This window comes from Lachnellula hyalina (genome assembly GCF_007821495.1).
Source record: "Lachnellula hyalina strain CBS 185.66 chromosome Unknown contig00114, whole genome shotgun sequence".
Taxonomy (NCBI): Eukaryota; Fungi; Ascomycota; class Leotiomycetes; order Helotiales; family Lachnaceae; genus Lachnellula; species Lachnellula hyalina.
In genome coordinates this window covers 61,289-80,237 of record NW_022157228.1, presented here as the reverse complement: position 1 = coordinate 80,237, position 18,949 = coordinate 61,289, and the positions used below count along the sequence as shown (strand labels likewise).

Genomic DNA, 18,949 nt, shown 5'->3' with positions numbered 1-18,949 from the left:
TATACCCTGCAAAACCACGCTTCCACCTCCCTCCTTCCCCAACCTCTCCGCGCATCCTTCCTTTTTGCCTGAGTGAGAAGCACCACTTCCAGGGGTTTGACGCGGACTCAGCAGCGCCTTCCCTCCCTCGCACACACGCTAGACTTCGCCGGCCCATAGTCACGAAAACGTATGGTACCATCCTCGAGCCATACCGAGTGCGGTGGATGGAGAGATTGCTGAGCAAATCCAATAACCCCAACCAGAAGGATCATCAAGCAGCCTGTCTGGCACAAACCCTTCCAGACTTCAACCTCCCAATCTATCTTCTCCTGCACGTCAACACACTCCACGATACCGACGTATCCATCTGCTTCTAGACATTACTTTGCTTCGATATCATTATATCTGTGACGACCCTGGACTTGTTTCTGTCACCCAAGACGTCCAAGCATCACTTTGCATTGATTACAGCGGAACCAAATTTTAGGTGTGGTCTGTAGATCAACTTTGCCGGGCAGGTCCTCGCCGTACTCGGGATATTCAAATCGTTCGACTATTCGCTTCTCGAGTCTCTTCCATCTCGTGTTTCAATCACGCCAGAGCTTCTCCAGACCTTCATCCGACTCGTGGCAGGATTGCAAGCAGCAAGAGGGTGCCGAATCCTCTTCCGTCTTAGAGGAGTTTCAACGGGAGCCGGGCAAACGCTGAGATTAGCCATCTTTCACTCCGTTCGTTTCAATTGATTTCTGGTCACAGCACCTCAAAGTTTGCCCAACCAGTATTTTTCGGGAGTACACCTGTTCCTACCTCAAGGTTCTGCTTGCGAGGGCATCTAGGGACGAGACGAGAAGTCACTCGAGACTATTTGGGAGAAGTGGGTGCGGTTGCATCCTTTCGCATCGAACTAGCTTGGTCACTCCAATTCGACCGCTTCAATAGCATCCTTTCTTTTGGATTCGACACTATTATTGGCACGTCATTGCCTACTATGCCTCAATAAGTATACATTAGGAAAGGGAAAATCGGCCAGACCGACATCGTGGGGGAGCGTCCATCGAGCCACGGGCTTCAAGATACCATCATGCCTCCTCCCATACCCAAGTATCCCCTGGAGGATTCTTGCTCGACTTTATTCAACAACACTCTTTACACATACACCTCGGAGGCTTTTCAATCGCTCACCATAACGCAGGGCGCAGAATGGATGGAATTAGATATGGGAGTTCCGGTGAAGGGAGGAGTTTGTGTTAAGTCTACACCGAAGAATGACACGAGTGCTGCAGCATTATACATCGTCGGCGGGACGTCCAATTCCAGTGATTACAAGGGATTACAGCGCTACACGTTTGCAGATGCGAAATGGGAGACGATAGAGCCAACCGTGCCGGTCACCCAAAATCGAGTATATCACAACGCGGCTTATCTCAATGCTTCGGATTCAATTCTTGTGTTTGCTGGAAATCAGGATGGCATTATGGCTCCATCATCACAAACGTTTACCATTCAAGCTTCTGAGCCATATGCCGCATTGGCATACCCAGCTACCGTACCCCCCGGTGTATCTCCCTTGCTGATGCAGTGGTCTGAAAGTCATGCCATGTACATTGGAGGAAGTGAAACCAACACCAAAGCAATGATATTCAGCCCATCGGATGGCTGGGTGGATTCAAATGCGACTCTGGCCGCTCCTCTCTACAACTCCTCAGCCATCAAGTCCATTGTTATTAATGGCGATGATTCTAGCAAGTCGCTCTATACCTTTGATATGTCAGTCTCACCGAATGCTGTTAATCGGACTCTTTTGGTGGATGCCGACGGGAATCCAGTTCAGAATTCAAAACCCATTGGCTCGAGAAGCCTGGAAGGCAGGCAGGAGGAGAACCCGACGGGTCTAGAGAGAAGGGGCAACCTGACAGTTGCTGACTGGCCAGCCTACAATAATACCCTGGTACCATCAAGTACAAGGACATCATGGTCAATGGCTAAAGATCAGAGTGGCCTAGTGGTGATATCTGGTGGAAACGAAAAGGACGTGCTATGTATGTTCAAGGCAAGGGATAATACTTGGGTCAACGCCACGGCAAAATTGACCAAGGCCGAGAATCAGGGGGTACTCACCGGGAATATCGGAGCTGCCTCGACAACAGCATCGACTACCGCCTCATCGCCATCGGAGACCACGTCAGCCGCGGCCGCGGCTGCCAAATCTAATGGCTCGGATCCACCATTTCCAGTGAAGATCCTTGGCGCCGTCTTGGGATCTATTCTAGGTCTTGCTGCTATATTGATTGTTCTGCTTTTTTTTCTCCGGTGGCGAAGGCAACGGAAACAGTATGCTGACGCTGGTCATCAACGGCGTTCAAGTGGGATCCCAGACGAGAAAGATGCCATGGATTTCGCAGACAGAGGCTTGCCGCAAAGGAGTTCGACGAGACAGTTCCGTGGGCACGAGCCGAATGCATCAAACGGGTCATTCTCGTCCGTCGCGATTTTGATGGGGCGAGTCGGCCATAAGAGAGGTAGTGAAAAGGGTGAAGGGAGTTTTAGCAGCGACTCGAGCAGTCAATTCAATAAGAAATACAAAACCGCGATCAGCAAACCTATACCACAAGAACGACATTTGGCCTCAATTAAGGAGCCAGCCAGAGACGATGTGGCCTTCATAGATGACAGACCACCTCTGACAAGACCAAGAGGAGCTCCAGGCAGACGAGGGAGTATGAGACGGAGCTCGGGGTGGAATAGATACTGGTCTGGCGGAAGCGCCCTGAATATTATTGGATTCGGATCGAAACGGACAACCTATGGGGAAGATACGGATTCTTTCTACTCGGACAACAGACAACAGAGCGGTGTCACCCAGGCATCAGCCATGCCACCTCCTTTAAAAATTGGAGGACGGCCAGAATTAAACAGGGTTGCGTCAGGCAGCCCAACTATCGCACATCTCTCTACCGATGTTCCCTCGCGAGAGATGTCAGGTCAGATCGAAAGATCGGGTTCTATGAGTACTTTTTCATCATATACCGATGATCATTATGATGCCTACTCGAGTGGCGTACCAGCTAGTGTCCACGAACAAGATTCGTGGACCCCAGTCGATCGATCAAATTGGGCAGACGGTCGAGCTCCGAGTAGCAATTACTCGGAAAGCATCTACACTTCACGAAATGCCGCCAACAACTTGACACAGGATCTACGCTTTCCAACGCCACCTACAACCCAAAGATCACGCCCTCAACCGCCGAACAACGACATGAGCTGGCTTAACCTGGGTGCCGACCGGGTGTGATGTTTCGCTTCTCATTGGACCTCAGTTTGCGTCGCCTTCTAGCTGAGGTGCCCTCATTATACATATCCACAAATCTTTATTCTATTCCTCATTATTAGCGCCACTTCGAAATACTCTTGCATACCCTGGTGTTAGGCAAATGCGTCGCTCCTTCGCTACTTAGCGGAGCAAGTCAAAAGTAGATCATGACTGGCTTCGAAATATCTTTTCTGGCGTTTTCAATACCTTACTGGACTTCCACTTATCGGAAACTGGAGATGAATGGACTGGTTGGGATTGCATTGCACTAGATTTTTGCATGATGGCGTCAACTTTATGTCTTGTTGGGAGATTTCTTTTTGTATTGATATCGATACCACGCTGCCTGTCATTGGCAGCACACCATGTACTTGGATGTTTAATGCTTAAATCTGGGCGGGTGTTGTCTGCTATTCCACTACCTGATTTGGGTTTAGGGAAATGCGAGCGGACGGGGGAGATGTGGAGAAAACATGTCAAATGAGATGTGTGGTGATGATAGAAGTTGAGATAAGCATTATCAATAAATGTTAATGAACTACTCGCTTGGTTTCTATATGCTTGGTGAGACAAATTTGATTTGAACAGGTTTTCCTCCACATCATGATGGCCAACAAACTGTTTGCCGGTTTCAAGTATGGCAAGTGCCAATATACTCCTATGCATCCAAATATCCTTCCCCCTGTCTCATATAGCTCTCCCGAACACAGCGTCATGACGGCGCGTGTTTTTAGAGGCGAAAGTGTGTGCCTTTGCATCAAGAGTCTAGCACCACTCTGTTTCTGATTATGCAAGACAATTAATTTTGGCCCTAGACATGTATGTATGTCTTCGCAGGAGAAAGAAAGCATATAAAGGAACCCCCACCACCTGGCATTCGGGTAGTACGAAGTGAAGCCCAGCCCCCCAGTGGCAGGAATGTCCTTGACTTGACCTCAACCGGGCACATTTGAGGTTTCTATTTGGAATAGGATAGGCGATAATTTGTCACGCAATGTATAAAGATTAGTGCTCTGGGGTGTTCGTTTGGTGTCAATCTTCCTAGAAACATAGGATTTAATCATTATCTTTAGATGGCAAAGAATCAGCAAGTGAACTTGATTTTTGGGTTTTAGATTACCACTTATCTCAGGTAATCTACTTTTGAGGGGTGAGACCTGGAAGGAAAGAATATCCTCATGTTTATTTTATAGGTTTCACGTGATTTTCTCTTTTTCTGCCGTTCAAGATTGAATTTGGCTTTGTCAAAAACATCACTTTTCAAACTGTGTGTGCATTGCTGTTAGACCTCTACGGACCTTCATTGCTGTCCCAATTACTTCACATTATCTTTCATCGTGCAAAGTACAAATTCAAGCAATTTCTCATCCACCTCCAACGTCAAGCAGGCTAAACATGTCTTCTGCATCAATTACTGGTCCATTACTGTCTAGTAGGCTAAATGTGTCTTCTACATCGACTCCTGGTCCACTAATGTCTAGTAATGCTGTGGGTGCTAGCAGCACTCTTCCTTTCCTTGGCCTCAATATCGAAGGCCCCAAAGTCGAAACTCCTCCCACTACGTTTCCCGCATTCCCAAACCTCCCAGTCGAGCTCAGGCTGAAGATATGGGGCTTCGCGGCCGCGTTTCCGCGAGTCATTGGCTTACGCAGTGGCAAATATCGGGATATACTTGAAGGAACCACAGCGCCCTGTCATCCCCTCGGCGTTAGCAAGGAAGCTCGGAACGAGGCTCTTGGGACCAAGCAAGATCTCTACCATAGCCCCGAAAGCCGACGGTGCCCGAAAATATACGTTTACCTCGACGTCGACAAGATCTGGCTTATTGACCCTATCAACTAGATGATGCCCAGAGGTCCTACGCCCGGAGCCATGGAAATTCCCCTGGCGGGGATCAAGCGCCTCGCCATAGATTATCTGCTTTGGTTTAGGGGAAGTTCGAGAACCACTAGCGGATATTTCCTTATTATCCCGTCTTCCCTTCATGGACGTTGAGGAGGTAGTGATTGCTGTAAAATCAGAGGAGATCGGCGACAATGACGAGCTCGTCTTCATCTACCCAAGAGCGGCCGCACCTGATCAAGCACCAAGTTGAGGATTGTGATAGGCATAACAGCCAGGCATGGGACAAAAACTAGGAGGACTTGGCTGTTATTGAGAACTATGAATTGATGAAGATCCTGGGTGAGTTGGCCATTGGTTTGGATCGCTGTATTTATGACTCCTTCCCATATATCCTATTCAAGATCAACTACTAACATAATACAGCCGTACCATTGCCTAAACACGCAATGGAGGAAGCAGGAGTGAAGCCACCCCTGCCTTGGCTGGTACCCGAAATTAAGTATATGGAGGTAGTCAAAGCGAGCAGTCTCCAACAGAAGCGAAATGGAGACTTCGTATTGGAGCGCGAGGAAAGGAATATGAAGAAGCATGAGACAAGATAATATCCCAATAGGTTGCTTTTCAACGGATGAGTTCCGCCCCGTACCTGTTTTCCTCTTCATGCAGTTAAAAGCACAACGGTTAGTTACCAGTTTCCACATTGCGCTTCGAGGCTTTCCACGTCACAAATACACGAACTATAATTCCTACCCTTCGCAAGCGAAGACCCGATCCGTTCACTGTAGTGTTATGTATTTATTTTGTGCTTAAACGATTATCTCATCTTTTTTTCCCCGCGTGTTCTGGGTCCTAAGGGTGGTCCTAAGTATTAGTATAACCAGACTTCAAAGTAACACCACTGCAGCTAGCTAATAGCTTGTCTAATTCCCATCCGCACATTCACAATTCCCGAGATAATGAAAATTTTCCTTTCCTTTTCAAATTGGTCCAAGCTTGAGATATTACATACGCACATCATTTCGACATCCAACAACGTCTTGACTGCCATCCTCACTTCCATTAACGTCTTGGTCATCACATATCTCCATTCGTTCGTCATCTCACATTTCGCAACTATGATTGCGAACCTTAAGAAGATGGCGCCTCTACCTCGCTCAAACACCACCTCAAAGACCATCACTTCCATGAAGATTCCAACACAGCTCACCCAGCCGGAGGATAAGACCCAGACATCTGACATCGGGCCCACCAAGGAGTTTCATCTCTTCCGGGAACTTCCATTCGAATTACGTCTCCAGATATGGGAAGAAGCAGCAGCGGTACCTCAAATCGTGGGCTTGAAAAATGGAGGAAAGTTCTTTGTTAGTACAGCAGCCGGCTGTCCTCTTGCGCACGTGTGCAACGAAGCAAAGAACGTGGTGATGAAAGTGAAGAAAAACATTTACGAAGGCATACCGCAGGCTCCCACGATATACGCCAATCTCGCCGTCGACACGATTTGGTTAGTCAACTACAAGAGCACATCCAACCTCTTCGACTTGCCTTTGAAGGGTGTCCGACGTCTCGCAATCAGTGCAGACACCCGCAACAAGTGTAAACTCTTCAAGTATCATTCGCTGAAAGACTTTGCCCTGGAAGAGCTTATACTGGTGGTCGACAGCGAGACGATTAGGGAGGACGACGAGGCTGTTTTTGTCGAGCCAAGGTCACAGAAGGAAATCAGTATCAAAAAGGATCTTGATTTGGACGCATCCTTCCCTACGTGGAAGCGGGAAGCAGAGTACTATAGGTGGTCTTATGGGAATTTCAGAATGATCAGGACGGGTAAGTAGTCTTTACTCTTGATTTATAGACTGCCACTGACTATTTGAAAGATATATTGCAGCGCTTCAGGGCAGAGGACGACCCAGCTCTCCAGAGACTCAAGAGTCTCAGAATCCCATCTATCAGGTATATGGATGTTGTTCGATCGACTAGCTTGCAAGGGGTTTGAAGACAAATGTACTTAGAAGTTCTGTAAAACAAAAAACGATTGTATGAGGAATGGTATAGAGAGGAATAATATGAGTTGCGGGTTGTACTGAAAGGCTTCTGTCCTGCCGTCTAGTGTTTTAATTATGAGATTAGATGCTGTGATCCTCCTGGTGGTGTGGAAACGAAGCAAAATGCGCCTTGTTGAGAGTCTGCAACGAAGCACGTCAACAGGCATTGAAGGTGAAGGAGAACTTCCTTGCTTCGCACTATCAGACTCCAATACTTTACGCCAATCTTAATATAGACACCCTTTGGCTGAGGTGGTCTCCATATGGTGGCATCAGCATTATTTTGCGGATTTGTATAAACAGGGATCATCCTACAAATTGACAAGTCTTGCTATTGACTCCAACCTCTGGAGTAACAGTGGAAACCATTTTTGTTACCTCACACATGAACAACGGACTGTTAACCAGTACTTGCAAAATCTCAAGGAGCTTATTTGCGTTGTCAGCTCTGATGATATTTTGGAAGGCGACGTTCCGGTTCTGACGAAAGCTTCCCAAAACGACCTACTTCTACAGGAATTTGGCCAGAATATGAGGGAATCCTTTAAGTCTTGGGAAGAAGCGGCCAAAATAATTACAGAAATCATCAAGGCGGATAGAGACGTCGCTCAGGGGTGCTATGATTTTGCAATAACTAGTATGAAGCGATATTTCCTTAACAACAAGGCTGTTTTGACTAACGCTCGAATATTAGACGGATCCTTAAAGCAACAACAGATAGAGAGGGCGGGTTCGTCAGCTCAAGTAAGACTTGGAGGCTTTGAGTCCGAAAAATCGTTAGCAAATCTTAAAGTAGTGGAGTTGCTTGAGGGTGGCGCGATTACGGGCAATCCAAGGCGATGATTAATAGTCTGAGTAAGAGATACAAGATTACTTCCGTCAAAGGGTTTCGATTCTCGGATGGAATATGGAATATGGAATATGGAACCAGACCTGGATGATAGTCATAAATGATAATTGCCAGGAAAATCAATACTGCAATGCTCTTTCTTGCGTTTCAACTGCAAGCAACGCTCGCGTGTGGAATTGTAATGCGCTACAATGATGCTTTTTACCCATTGGAGTATTGATCGCAACAACAAATAGAAAGTTGGAAGGCAAGAATGACACCTCTATCAGAAGGGAGACCTCAAACCATATGTCAAGATAGGACGAGTCGCACATTCACGGGGGCCCCGAATGGTCTGAAAGTGGTCAGTTGGCAAATAGGAGTTCATTCCCACAACTTTCTTTCATCTGCAATCTTTTGGCAACGTACTGAAGTTGTTCGCAGTGCAATGAAAAGTAAGAGATGGAGCACAGAAAGACAGCAGAGCAATCTAAACAAACTCGAGGCTAGAAAGCGGAAGGGACAAGGCAAGCCCAACACTACGCAATGTGTGCATGCATTTGTCTGAAACATAGCCTCTTTTTATTACGAAAGAGTATTTAGTCTTTATCGTGGAGTAAGCCGCTTCAAGTGAAAGAGTTCTTCAGACTCGACTCCGGAGCCTGTTTCGAGGGAACCTTTGCTAACTGCAACTTTTTGCAGAGCTAAACTCACGTATTAAAGAACTCGTACTTGAAGATAGGCAGGATGCTTCCTGGGGTAGCCTTTCGACTAACTATTGAAAAGACTTCTCTCAAGAATTTCTAACATGGTATGACTGTAGAGAAGTTCTCAAAATCCTGTCAAGCCGCGTTTTCGGCGTCTAGAAGCCGAGCCCCACCCCCACCGTTGTTTAAAGGGACATCGTGGGGTCGGTGCGTGATGCGATTGGTCCCTTCAACGTCTCTCACTGCTTTCCTACAAAGATGCTGTGGCTGGAGTCCGAAATTCTTCCAGAAGGCCGTGTGAAGCTTGCCAGGAGCAAGCGCTTGGTGCGAAGAAGCATATTTTCCCGGTCGAAGTATTCTTTCTTGAAGGCTTGATATTATCTCCTATCCAGGGCGTAGCTTTGGCCTCATTTTTGCCGGTATGTTACCTTACTATTGCGGCGACTGCAGCTACGACCCTGTGCTACAACGGCGGTCTTGGACATATTGTATGCACAGATAGGCATGGCGTGCCATCTAGACGGGCCCGCGAGCCCGCATCCAAGCCGAGAAAGACGGTCCTTTTCGGCTTCTATGTGGGTATGGTATGTAAGACTACGGAGTATGTTCTGCCAGCTTGTTGATTAGAGAGTATGCATTATGGTTGTCTTTCAAGCCTCTTAATCAATATGGCTCTGGACTGCAGATAGATTCCGAAGCACAGCATGGTGGGGTGTGATGGACGAGCGAGATCTTAGGAGTTGCACAGCGGGTATGATAGTAGTTGGCCGCTACTCAGGATATATCCCTCTCCATTAGCTTCTCAACTAGAATAAGTCCGTCTGAAGGTACATCTGAGCAGTGAACGGGCGCAGCTGACACCTAGTAAAGATGTTTGAGATGTCTGCAATGTCTATTGCTGGGAGTGGATGGGGATATAGAGCAAATAAATCCCGCGCCCCATAAAGTTCTCGGCTCTTATAGAATAGCGGGGTGCGAAGGTAGGTATTATATGCATATGCGAACTCTTTAGTTCCACTACCAGGGTGTGGATATGTACCTCAATACACACATATCTAAGAACTCCGCTCTTATATCAAACTTCTGCTCTTTTGTGCACATAATATCTTCCTACGTATCTCTTTCACGCGTAAGGTTTAGCCGTTCTCACTTGCCCCTGGTTCATAGTATCGCACCGCTAGAGGCTTGTAAAAAACCGCAATATCTAAGGTAGCTAGCTACCTAGCCGTACGAGAACTAGCATTGAATCGCCGTGGGGCGAGGGCGAGCCGGCCAACATCACCGGAAGACCTAGGAAGACTAAGGTACGGGTACGGGACAAGATGAGAAAAAGCTTCTGCGTACCGACACGATAAAACGACGCCCGAGCAGGCACGAGTGAACATCGTTTTTTGCTCTCGATAACCCCGCCAGTCTTCCTGTAGTTGTGGCGGAATCACCAACTTCGAAATTCCAACTCGCACTCGTATTTGGAGGGTTTCAAGGGAATCGAGACGATAACTCTTGCACACCGATAAAGCGTGTCGAAAAAGCTTCAGCATCTACCGCCCACATGGTCTGAGACTTCCAGAATTGTTCTTCACGCGGGCACACAATCTTCAGGCTCTCCTCGCAACCGTGCCCCTCAGTTCTCACGTCCAAGACACTCTTTTCTCCGACGTGGGGAAGACACAACCTCGTCGGTCATGATGGAGTCTTCTAATGCTTGGGACCGTCAAGACCCGACCCTATCTGTCCCCTCCCAAGATGATTTCCAGCAATTCCTCGACATTGGCATGAACGACCTCAGTGACAGTCTTCAATTTGATTTCCCCGACTACAACCACCAACATGCGACGCAGAGCCAATTGATGCATCAGAATGGCGATGAGGCAATGCATACCGGGATGGAGAATGGGGGTTCGACTGGGCACGATACTACAATGCAAGAGCACATGCCTTCGATGACAACGGCCACGAGCTATGCTACGATACAAGGAGGGGCTAACTCCCAAGCACATTCTTCGAATGAGAGTTTGGTCGAGTTGGACGCACAAATACAGTATCTACAACATCAGCGCCATCAACAGCAGCAGCGTCAATTACACGAGCAGCAGCAGAATTATTATACTCAGAACCCGATGATTCCTCCAACACCCAGTAGCATGGATTTGCACGGAGCTAATGCTCATTTTTATCCACAATCGGATCCTCAACATCAGGCTATGTATGATAGGTACCAGATGCAAGCGAAGCAACAAGACGTAAGTTATCCTTCGAGGCTACTCGGAAACCTGAATATATTTCTGACTTGGCAACAACAGATGGCTTTCACTCCACTTGTATCACCAGCAGTGACTCCTCTAGAATCCCACTTCAATATTCCGGAATACACTGTACCAGGAGCCTATTTCAGCCCCTTAAGCTCTCCAGCTTTACACGCCCAGAACGAGCACTCAGCCATCTACGACGCGCGAAATTCGGGCACCACAAATTCTCCTATCGATATGAACCCAGAAACTCATTCTGCGCCTGCAAGCTCAGTCATCCTTTCGAGAAAAGCAAGTAAACAAGCACCGCAGAAACCACGCAGTGTGCGAACCGTACGGCAGTCTCCCATAGTGAAACCGCGGAAATCCAAAAAGAGTGGCACAAGTATTCCTGCCCAAGCTCTTGGGGACATCATAGAACCCACCAATCCTCAGATTACCCGTTCGAATGCGGCAAGTCTGTCTTATTCTAACCCTAGTACGGAAGAGTCAGAGGACTCAATATCTCCTGAGCATCTGTCAGATATGGCTCCACCTCCAGTACCACCTCCTGGATCAGCAGGAAGATCTCCTTATATTACGTCCCAGAAGGAGAACCCGAGTCTTCAACACCTGGCTCTTGGGTCTCCTGCAACTCCTGCATCGCTGATGAGATTAACGCAATCACCTCAAGCGAACGGAGCTGGCAATAACCAGAATATGGATATCGACCAAGGAATGGAGGTTTTCGCCCTACCGGAACCTGCCACTTCTTCGAAACCAAAGCCTTCACCTATAGACACTCAGTCTGATGGTCAAATTACTCCCACGTTAGCTTCATCTGGTGTCCAAGCTCCTGGCTTTCAGCCTCTGCCATCCCCAGCTTTCAATCGTTCGAGGACAAGTGTATCTGCAAGTCAGAGTCCTCAAATTGATTCTATGAACGGGAGAAAGTCGGCTCAAACTTCTGCTCGCGGCTCTAAAAAACGTGCAGGTAGTTCAGTCCTCGCATCACCTGCACTTTTGCCACGGATATCTCCTAGTATGAAGCCACTTATCCCAGGGACTCCAAATTTGTCCGAGAGTACCGCTTCGCTGCTCCTAGCATCCAAGTCAAATTACCAGAAAATCTTAGAAGGTACTCATCTTCCTGGAGTTTCTTATCCCTCGGAGTTATCCACAAACTTGACCTCCAAACGCACCTCTCATAAGATTGCTGAACAAGGTCGGCGAAATCGTATAAACTTCGCCCTCCAAGAAATCGCTACACTGTTGCCACGGGACACTAAGGACAGCTCTGGAGAAAAGAGTGGAAGCGGTGATGCTGGAGAACCTAATGATCCTGGAGGGAGTGGGAAAGGTGCGGCTCAGAGTGCAAATAGCAAAGCTAGCACTGTCGAACAGGCTATCGAATATATCAAGCAGTTGAAGCAGGAAGTCGCCGACGCAAATAAGAGGGCGGAGGAAGCCGAGAAGCAGCTTGGTGTGAAGTCGTAGGGGGCTAAGCGTATTACGAGGTGTTTTGGGAGTTTTGGATTAATGATACCATGGCGCGGGATTGCTTTGGATATGTTTACGACGTTGGGAGGCTAATCGGTGGTCCCCCCTCAGCTTTCCTCATGCTCAACTACCAGCAGGTTGAAGAAGGCAGGGGTAGCCACCTATTAATCAGATAGCAATGCGAGGAGTTTGCTGCGTGGTAAATATAGTACACGTGACACCTAGCTCTTCATCAGTTTGGGAGACAAACTTGTGGAAAATGGTGTCTACATACGAGCTATAATCGTGCGGAGGTAGTGGGAGGGATGCTTGAACTCCCACACTATCAAGGTCAGGGGGACACGGTTAATCCTAGAAAAATAAGAATTTTGTTATAGTACAAATAAAGTTTAACTATCGTGGGATTGTTTTCACCTCGAAGCTTCAGTGTCCGAAAAGATGTGAAATCTTCTAGCTGTTATCATATCTCGGGCATCTTTGGGGAACATCTAGAAAATGCCTTAGCCTCTAATCTATAGAATATATTCTGGAAGTAGAGCCCTGGATTGATGAAAGCCTTCCTTTCCCGTGTTCATAAGTAAAGACCACATTTTATAGTAATTCTTGCAATAAGATTTTAGCATTTTGTAAACGATTTGATCTTAACTCCAGACTCTGCTTCTGATGTTCATCAAAGAATTCGGGAGTATTGTAAGGTCATACATAATCTGGCTTTCGGGAACCTGCAGCCGCTGATCCAAACACCACGCGAGGACCACGCCTTCATGATGCCGTGAGAAGGAAAGCACCTAGACATGATCTCCTGTCTCGGTCCTTGTCGTATCTATCCCCTACCTTTCGAAGTGAAAATCCATTTCGATCTCCAGGTCTGATATGCCTTCCAAAGTGCCATGATCCCCACGGCATAACTGCTTGTGTTTTTTGAGTTCTCACAACTCTTGCACATATACTCCCTTCCTGGCATACCGTAGTACAGAAACTTCCTTAAGCTTCCCAGTCTTCATCCCTCTTTCGCCTCAACACCAAGTACATCGACATCTAACTCCTCCATCACCCCCAGCACCACACTCAAGCTTTCCATAAACCCGTTAACCGCAACCCTTAGCATTCTATTCGTTGTCGCCTTGTATTCCGTGCGCAGAACCGTTTCTTCAGACCCGTCGCGTCCTTCAGGTGGGGAAACGGTCGAGAAAGATCGGCATACCAGAGGGGAGAGCTCCTTGTCAACTCGCAGAGCTTGGAGTGCGGCAGATGCTAGGCGGGCCGTAGGGAGGGGTAGGTCGATTGTGCTGGAATGCGAGGTTAGTTTGTTGTAGCGCAGGAGAGTGAGGAGGGACGCACAGTGAGCAGGGGAAAGAGTGGTCCAGCTGCTGATGGGCCATGATGCTTGTAATGTTTATCTTGAAGATTGATTGCAGTGTAAGCACAAGTCCTCTGCATAAAATTAATGTCGGCTGTGAGATTGGCAGTGGTGTTTTGAGGCGTCAAGGATGTTTTTGCGGAAGACTGTATGTTGCTGAGCCAACGGGCCCCCAAAATAATGGGTGCACTTTAGCTCCATTCGGATTCAACAAGTCTCTTGCTTTCGAGACCAAACATTCTTCAGATCTTGCCATTCATCCAACTACCTTTCTCTTCTTCCCAAGCTATACTTGATACCGAAGATTATTCCTATTCTCAGCTTTGTTTCTGTATCGATTACAGAAGTGCATATTTTGTGCATACCGGAACATCAAAATAAACAAAGTAGCACCGCACGTATCCTCACTTCCCCCGAAAGTCAACCTTCAACGGACTCGACGATACTTTCCAGCACCTGGGACAATATTGGTAGTTGCGACTGTCTCGAACTTGATACTTTAGAGCACCAATTCTCAAGATGACTCCTGCCGTCAAGTATGGGCAGATCATCGAGTATATCCCAGGTAAGCTTGCTTATTCCACACAACATTTCGCACTTCGCGGGGCATGGGTAGTTCAGCGTCGTCAGTTGGCGCAACATTATTACACATTGCTAGCATATCCTTCCTAATGGATTATGATTCTATGGTTAAATGGGCTGCATCTGTATCTGGCGGCGAGGAATACGAACTGAGCGCATCACAACAATCACAACAACAACAACAGCGCCCGCCAGCGCAACCCACTCGTCCGTTCATTGTGCTAACCTTCACAGACCGACTGTATCTAGCATCCTATACTACACCGCCAACCCCCGACACTCTCTTCCCATATCCTGATCGCCAACCTACCCGAAGATCCCCTAGCAAGCGGTCAACTAGAGCTGTGGATGGTCCTTCCGCTGTGGTGTCAGAGAGAGATCGCACCCCTCCCCACTATTTCTCCATCGACGATTCATTGTTATACAATGCCTTCCACCACGATTTTGGACCACTGCATATTGGACACCTGTACCGATTCGCTGTCCAATTCCATGATATTCTTGGTGCACCGGAGAATGTAGGCAAGCCAGTCGTATTCTGGAGCAAGGCCGATGCACGAAGTGAGTATTCCTCTTGTAATCGCATGTTTTTCGAAGCAGGCAACTAACTACACGATTCTAGGCCGAGCAAACGCTGCCTGTATTCTTGCCTCGTACATGGTCCTCATCCAGTCATGGGCACCACATCTTGCGCTTGCGCCAATAGCACAAGCCGACCCACCTCTCATGCCTTTCCGCGACGCAGGCTACAGTCAAGCAGACTACGGGATTACGGTACAAGATGTTGTATATGGTGTTTGGAGAGCAAAGGAGCAAGGGTTCTGCGCATTGCCATCATTTGATCTTGAGGAATATGAAAGATATGAACGGGTAGACCAGGGGGACTTTAATTGGATAACACCGGACTTCCTCGCATTCGCATCACCACAACATACTCCTGTTGCGCCAATACTGCCATCTTCTCCACTATATTCGACGCTTCCATCAACCTTGGAGGCAGTTGATGCTCATCCTACACTCCCAAACCCGTTCAAAAACGTTCTGAAGCACTTCTCGAACCGTAATATCGGCCTCGTCGTGCGTCTTAACTCGGAACTGTACTCGCCATCGTACTTTACTGCACTTGGAATAGAGCACTTGGACATGATCTTCGATGATGGCACTTGTCCATCTCTTAGTGTCGTTCGCAAGTTCATCAAGCTCGCCCACGAAATGATCACGGTGAAGAAGAGAGGAATTGCTGTTCACTGCAAGGCAGGACTTGGCCGGACTGGGTGCTTGATTGGAGCCTACCTGATCTACCGCTATGGCTTCACTGCTAACGAGATCATTGCATACATGCGCTTCATGCGGCCAGGAATGGTTGTTGGTCCTCAACAACATTGGCTGCACCTGAACCAGGGAACTTTCCGTGAATGGTGGGTAGAAGAGCAATTTGAGGAGAAAATGAAGGCGAAGCTGGCAACCATGGCACCAAGCACACCAACAAGACAAGGCCAAAAGCCTTACCTTGCCAACAACCAGATTGCCACCCCTCCCAACCGACGATCACCACTTGGAGAAGTCGACAACGAGCAGCGAAATAGCATCGGTATCCAAGAAGACTGCCTCCCAGCTCCAACACCAGGGCAGCCCAGAAAGACAAGCAGGGCAGTGGACCGCCACCACCCATACAGCCGCAACGTCTCCACATCCTACAGCACGACAGAGGACGAGCATACGCTGCAACGAGAAACAGAAATGATCTCCATCCATCGCCAATCCCTCGACGACCCCGAAGGCGAAGACGAATGGCAAGTCCGCATGCGCACCAACCGCAAACCCTCGCGTTCGCCCGGCCGCAGCGAGAAGAGCTCCCGCTCCATCAGCCAAACAACCACCACAATCTACACCAGCACCATCGATAATGATAGCAGAAACGATATCGAGAACATCGGCGCGTCACCAAACCGTCCCAAGACGCCTGGCACAGTGAAGTCTGGCAGTGGCTCAAGCACGCTCAACAAAGTCCGCGGCAGCCCAAAGCGCAGTGGCGATAGCTTGCGCAACAAGGAGCCATCTGGGGTCCGCAAGACGAGCGGGCGCGTAGGCAGCGTCAACGCGTCGCGGAAGGTGTCGGGGTTGTAGATGTGTCTATTGAGAAAGTGTGAAATCCATGCTGTGCTACTTCTACTTGCATAAAACCCGGCGTCGGAGAGTATATGAACTGAAATGTGGGGAGTACTGGCGCTTGCTTGTTGTTGAGTATAATGCTGTTGCTTTTTTCCTGACTTGCTCGCATGGGAGTCTTGTTTTGTAGTTCTTGTTTTCATTCATTCATGACGGCGATGTGGATAGTTTGCGGATTTGGATGGCTTGGCTTCGAAGGTGTTTTTTTTTTTTTGGCTTTTGGCTTTATCATGATTCATGAGCATGCATTCATTGCATTGCATACAAAAATGACACGAATTGAATAACAGAAAATTAAAACATTGAAAGAGCATCCATCTACCTGCCATGCTCTTGAATTAATGATATGTGTGCATGTTGTGATTTGGCAAGAGAGCTCCTGAAGAAGCCTGGATTTTATGAATTTGCTATTTTTTTGGTAGTCTAATCGAGAAAGCCAGCGCAGAACGAGAAGCCGGCAGCCGGTCGCATGAGGAGCGCGCATCAAATTTCATCTGACGAGAGGTCTGAGCGAGAAAAGAAAAGATGGTGGTGATCTCTAAGTCTTGTAAGAGACATTGAAAAGGGGCAAATACAGTCTGATGCATTAGAGTCTAGAGGCAAGCAAGTTGTGATCGACCTCCAAAAAAAGTTCATCGATACTCTTCGTCTCAGCTGCGTACAACATGCAATATTCCCATCCCGCCCCAATCAGCTGTACCCAGAGTACCAAACATCAACGCCGGAACAGAACCCTCTACTCAGCCTCAGCCTTAGTCTCCGATGGGGCAGCAGCCTCAGGGGCCTCCTTGGACTCGGCAGGCGCCGCGCTGCTTGTCTCAGCAGTTGGCTCGGCCTCGGAGGAAGTCCAGAGGGTCTGGATAAAATTAGTCCATTTTCTTGGAAAGCGCACCACTCCAAGGCTAACTTACCAAGTTGTCTCTCAGGAGCTGCATGATCAATGTGGAGTCTTTGTAGCTTTCCTCGCTGAGGGTATCAAGTTCTGTGAATAAGGTTAGCCAAATGAAATACTTTTACTGACTGACAAAACTTACCAGCAATAGCATCATCAAATGCCTGCTTGGCGAGGTGGCATGCCTGGTCGGGCGAGTTAAGAATCTCATAATAGAAAACGGAGAAGTTGAGGGCAAGACCAAGACGAATGGGGTGTGTTGGCGCAAGGTCGGTCTGAGCAACTTCGGTTGCGTTCTTGTAGGCCTCAAGGGACTTGTCGGCAGACTCCTTTCGCTTGTCGCCAATGGCGAACTCGGCAAGGTAACGGTGGTAATCTCCCTTCCTGTAATGAACTATCAGCCTCTGACAAGTCCTGGATCATATGACGGAACAAACATCTTGTGGTAGAAAACCTTTGATTCTCCGCTCTTGGCGGAAGGAATCAGGTGCTTGTCAAGAACCTCGAGGATATCTTCGCAGATCTTTGCGAGCTCGGCCTCGATCTTTTGACGGTACTCCTTGATGAGTCCAACTTGGGATGAGTTGCCTTTCGACTCCTCCTTTTGCTCGATCGAGGTGACGATTCTCCACGAAGCACGGCGAGCGCCAATGACATTCTTGTAGGCGACAGATAGGAGATTTCGCTCTTCGACGGACAATTCTTGGTCCTCAGAAGCAACGGACTTCATGTTCTCTACCATTTCTGTGAAGCGCTTCAGTATATTGCAGCCACATTGGGTGAATGTTCGCGGGTGCTAACCTTCGTATCTCTCGGCCTGCTCAGCGAGCTTGGCGAGGTAGACAGAATCTTCGTAACCCATGATTGCGGTTTGATGATATCTACGAGAGTGCAATGTTAGCGAGGCTGTAGATCGATTTTAAGATGGAAGTTGTAGAAAAGATAATGCTGAAAGCGGTGTGGGCCGCTGTAATAAAGGACGCATGTGTCATCCTGCCCTTTTGGCGCTCATCAGGACGGCGCGCAGAAGATGCGCCAAACGACCTTGCTGCATAGTCTTTATATAGAGTTGACGTTGCTTTGCTTTGTAGTGCCTTTGAGATGTTGTGCAGACCATAGCAGGAGTGCGGCAGGTGCCCCTCAGCCTCTGTGAGGGGCAATCGCAAAGCCTTGTAAATGCAGCCCCTCAAATAGAAGTGACCAGGCCATCATCGACTGGGACGCATTGCCGAAGGGGCAGTAATCATCGAGAGACCGTCGCCAGGCATGTATTGATGGCAGCGACCCCAAACACATTCAAGGGATTGCAACAGCGGGAAATGACGAAATAGAAGCGGGAAAGGAGCTCACCAGACTGTTGTGTTGAAAAGGGGGTATTGGCTAGGGGAACAGATCGTCAGGTTGATGGATCTGTAGGGGCGGGGGAGAATGCGATGTGGATTTGGATTCGAGGGTGTTGTGGTGTTCTCGAGATAAAGCAGGAGAGGAGAGGAGGGAAAGGTT

General features: G+C 48.1%; 5 protein-coding genes across 5 annotated transcripts; 3 read left to right on the top strand and 2 right to left on the bottom strand.

Moving 5' to 3' along the window:
* Nucleotides 1-1,063: 1,063 nt before the first annotated feature.
* LHYA1_G007502 (uncharacterized protein) lies at nucleotides 1,064-3,274 on the top strand (the record flags this gene model as incomplete). The annotated part of the gene is made up of 1 exon (XM_031152431.1): nucleotides 1,064-3,274. One exon carries the CDS (start codon nucleotides 1,064-1,066, stop codon nucleotides 3,272-3,274), a length of 2,211 nt encoding a protein of 736 aa, XP_031003657.1.
* Nucleotides 3,275-10,400: 7,126 nt separating this feature from the next.
* On the top strand, nucleotides 10,401-12,440 carry nuc-1 (Phosphorus acquisition-controlling protein; the record flags this gene model as incomplete). The annotated part of the gene is made up of 2 exons (XM_031152430.1): nucleotides 10,401-10,958; nucleotides 11,019-12,440. 2 exons carry the CDS (start codon nucleotides 10,401-10,403, stop codon nucleotides 12,438-12,440), a joined length of 1,980 nt encoding a protein of 659 aa, XP_031003656.1.
* A 1,003-nt stretch (nucleotides 12,441-13,443) lies between these two features.
* LHYA1_G007500 (uncharacterized protein) lies at nucleotides 13,444-13,825 on the bottom strand (the record flags this gene model as incomplete). The annotated part of the gene is made up of 2 exons (XM_031152429.1): nucleotides 13,444-13,732; nucleotides 13,785-13,825. The coding sequence occupies 2 exons, from the start codon at nucleotides 13,823-13,825 to the stop codon at nucleotides 13,444-13,446; spliced, it is 330 nt and encodes a 109-aa protein (XP_031003655.1).
* A 497-nt stretch (nucleotides 13,826-14,322) lies between these two features.
* cdcA (Tyrosine-protein phosphatase) lies at nucleotides 14,323-16,512 on the top strand (the record flags this gene model as incomplete). The annotated part of the gene is made up of 3 exons (XM_031152428.1): nucleotides 14,323-14,368; nucleotides 14,425-14,946; nucleotides 15,008-16,512. 3 exons carry the CDS (start codon nucleotides 14,323-14,325, stop codon nucleotides 16,510-16,512), a joined length of 2,073 nt encoding a protein of 690 aa, XP_031003663.1.
* A 778-nt stretch (nucleotides 16,513-17,290) lies between these two features.
* Nucleotides 17,291-18,308, bottom strand: LHYA1_G007498 (14-3-3-like protein; the record flags this gene model as incomplete). Its single annotated transcript, XM_031152427.1, has 5 exons — nucleotides 17,291-17,410; nucleotides 17,466-17,536; nucleotides 17,589-17,830; nucleotides 17,884-18,190; nucleotides 18,248-18,308. The coding sequence occupies 5 exons, from the start codon at nucleotides 18,306-18,308 to the stop codon at nucleotides 17,291-17,293; spliced, it is 801 nt and encodes a 266-aa protein (XP_031003662.1).
* Between the last annotated feature and the right edge of the window lie 641 nt (nucleotides 18,309-18,949).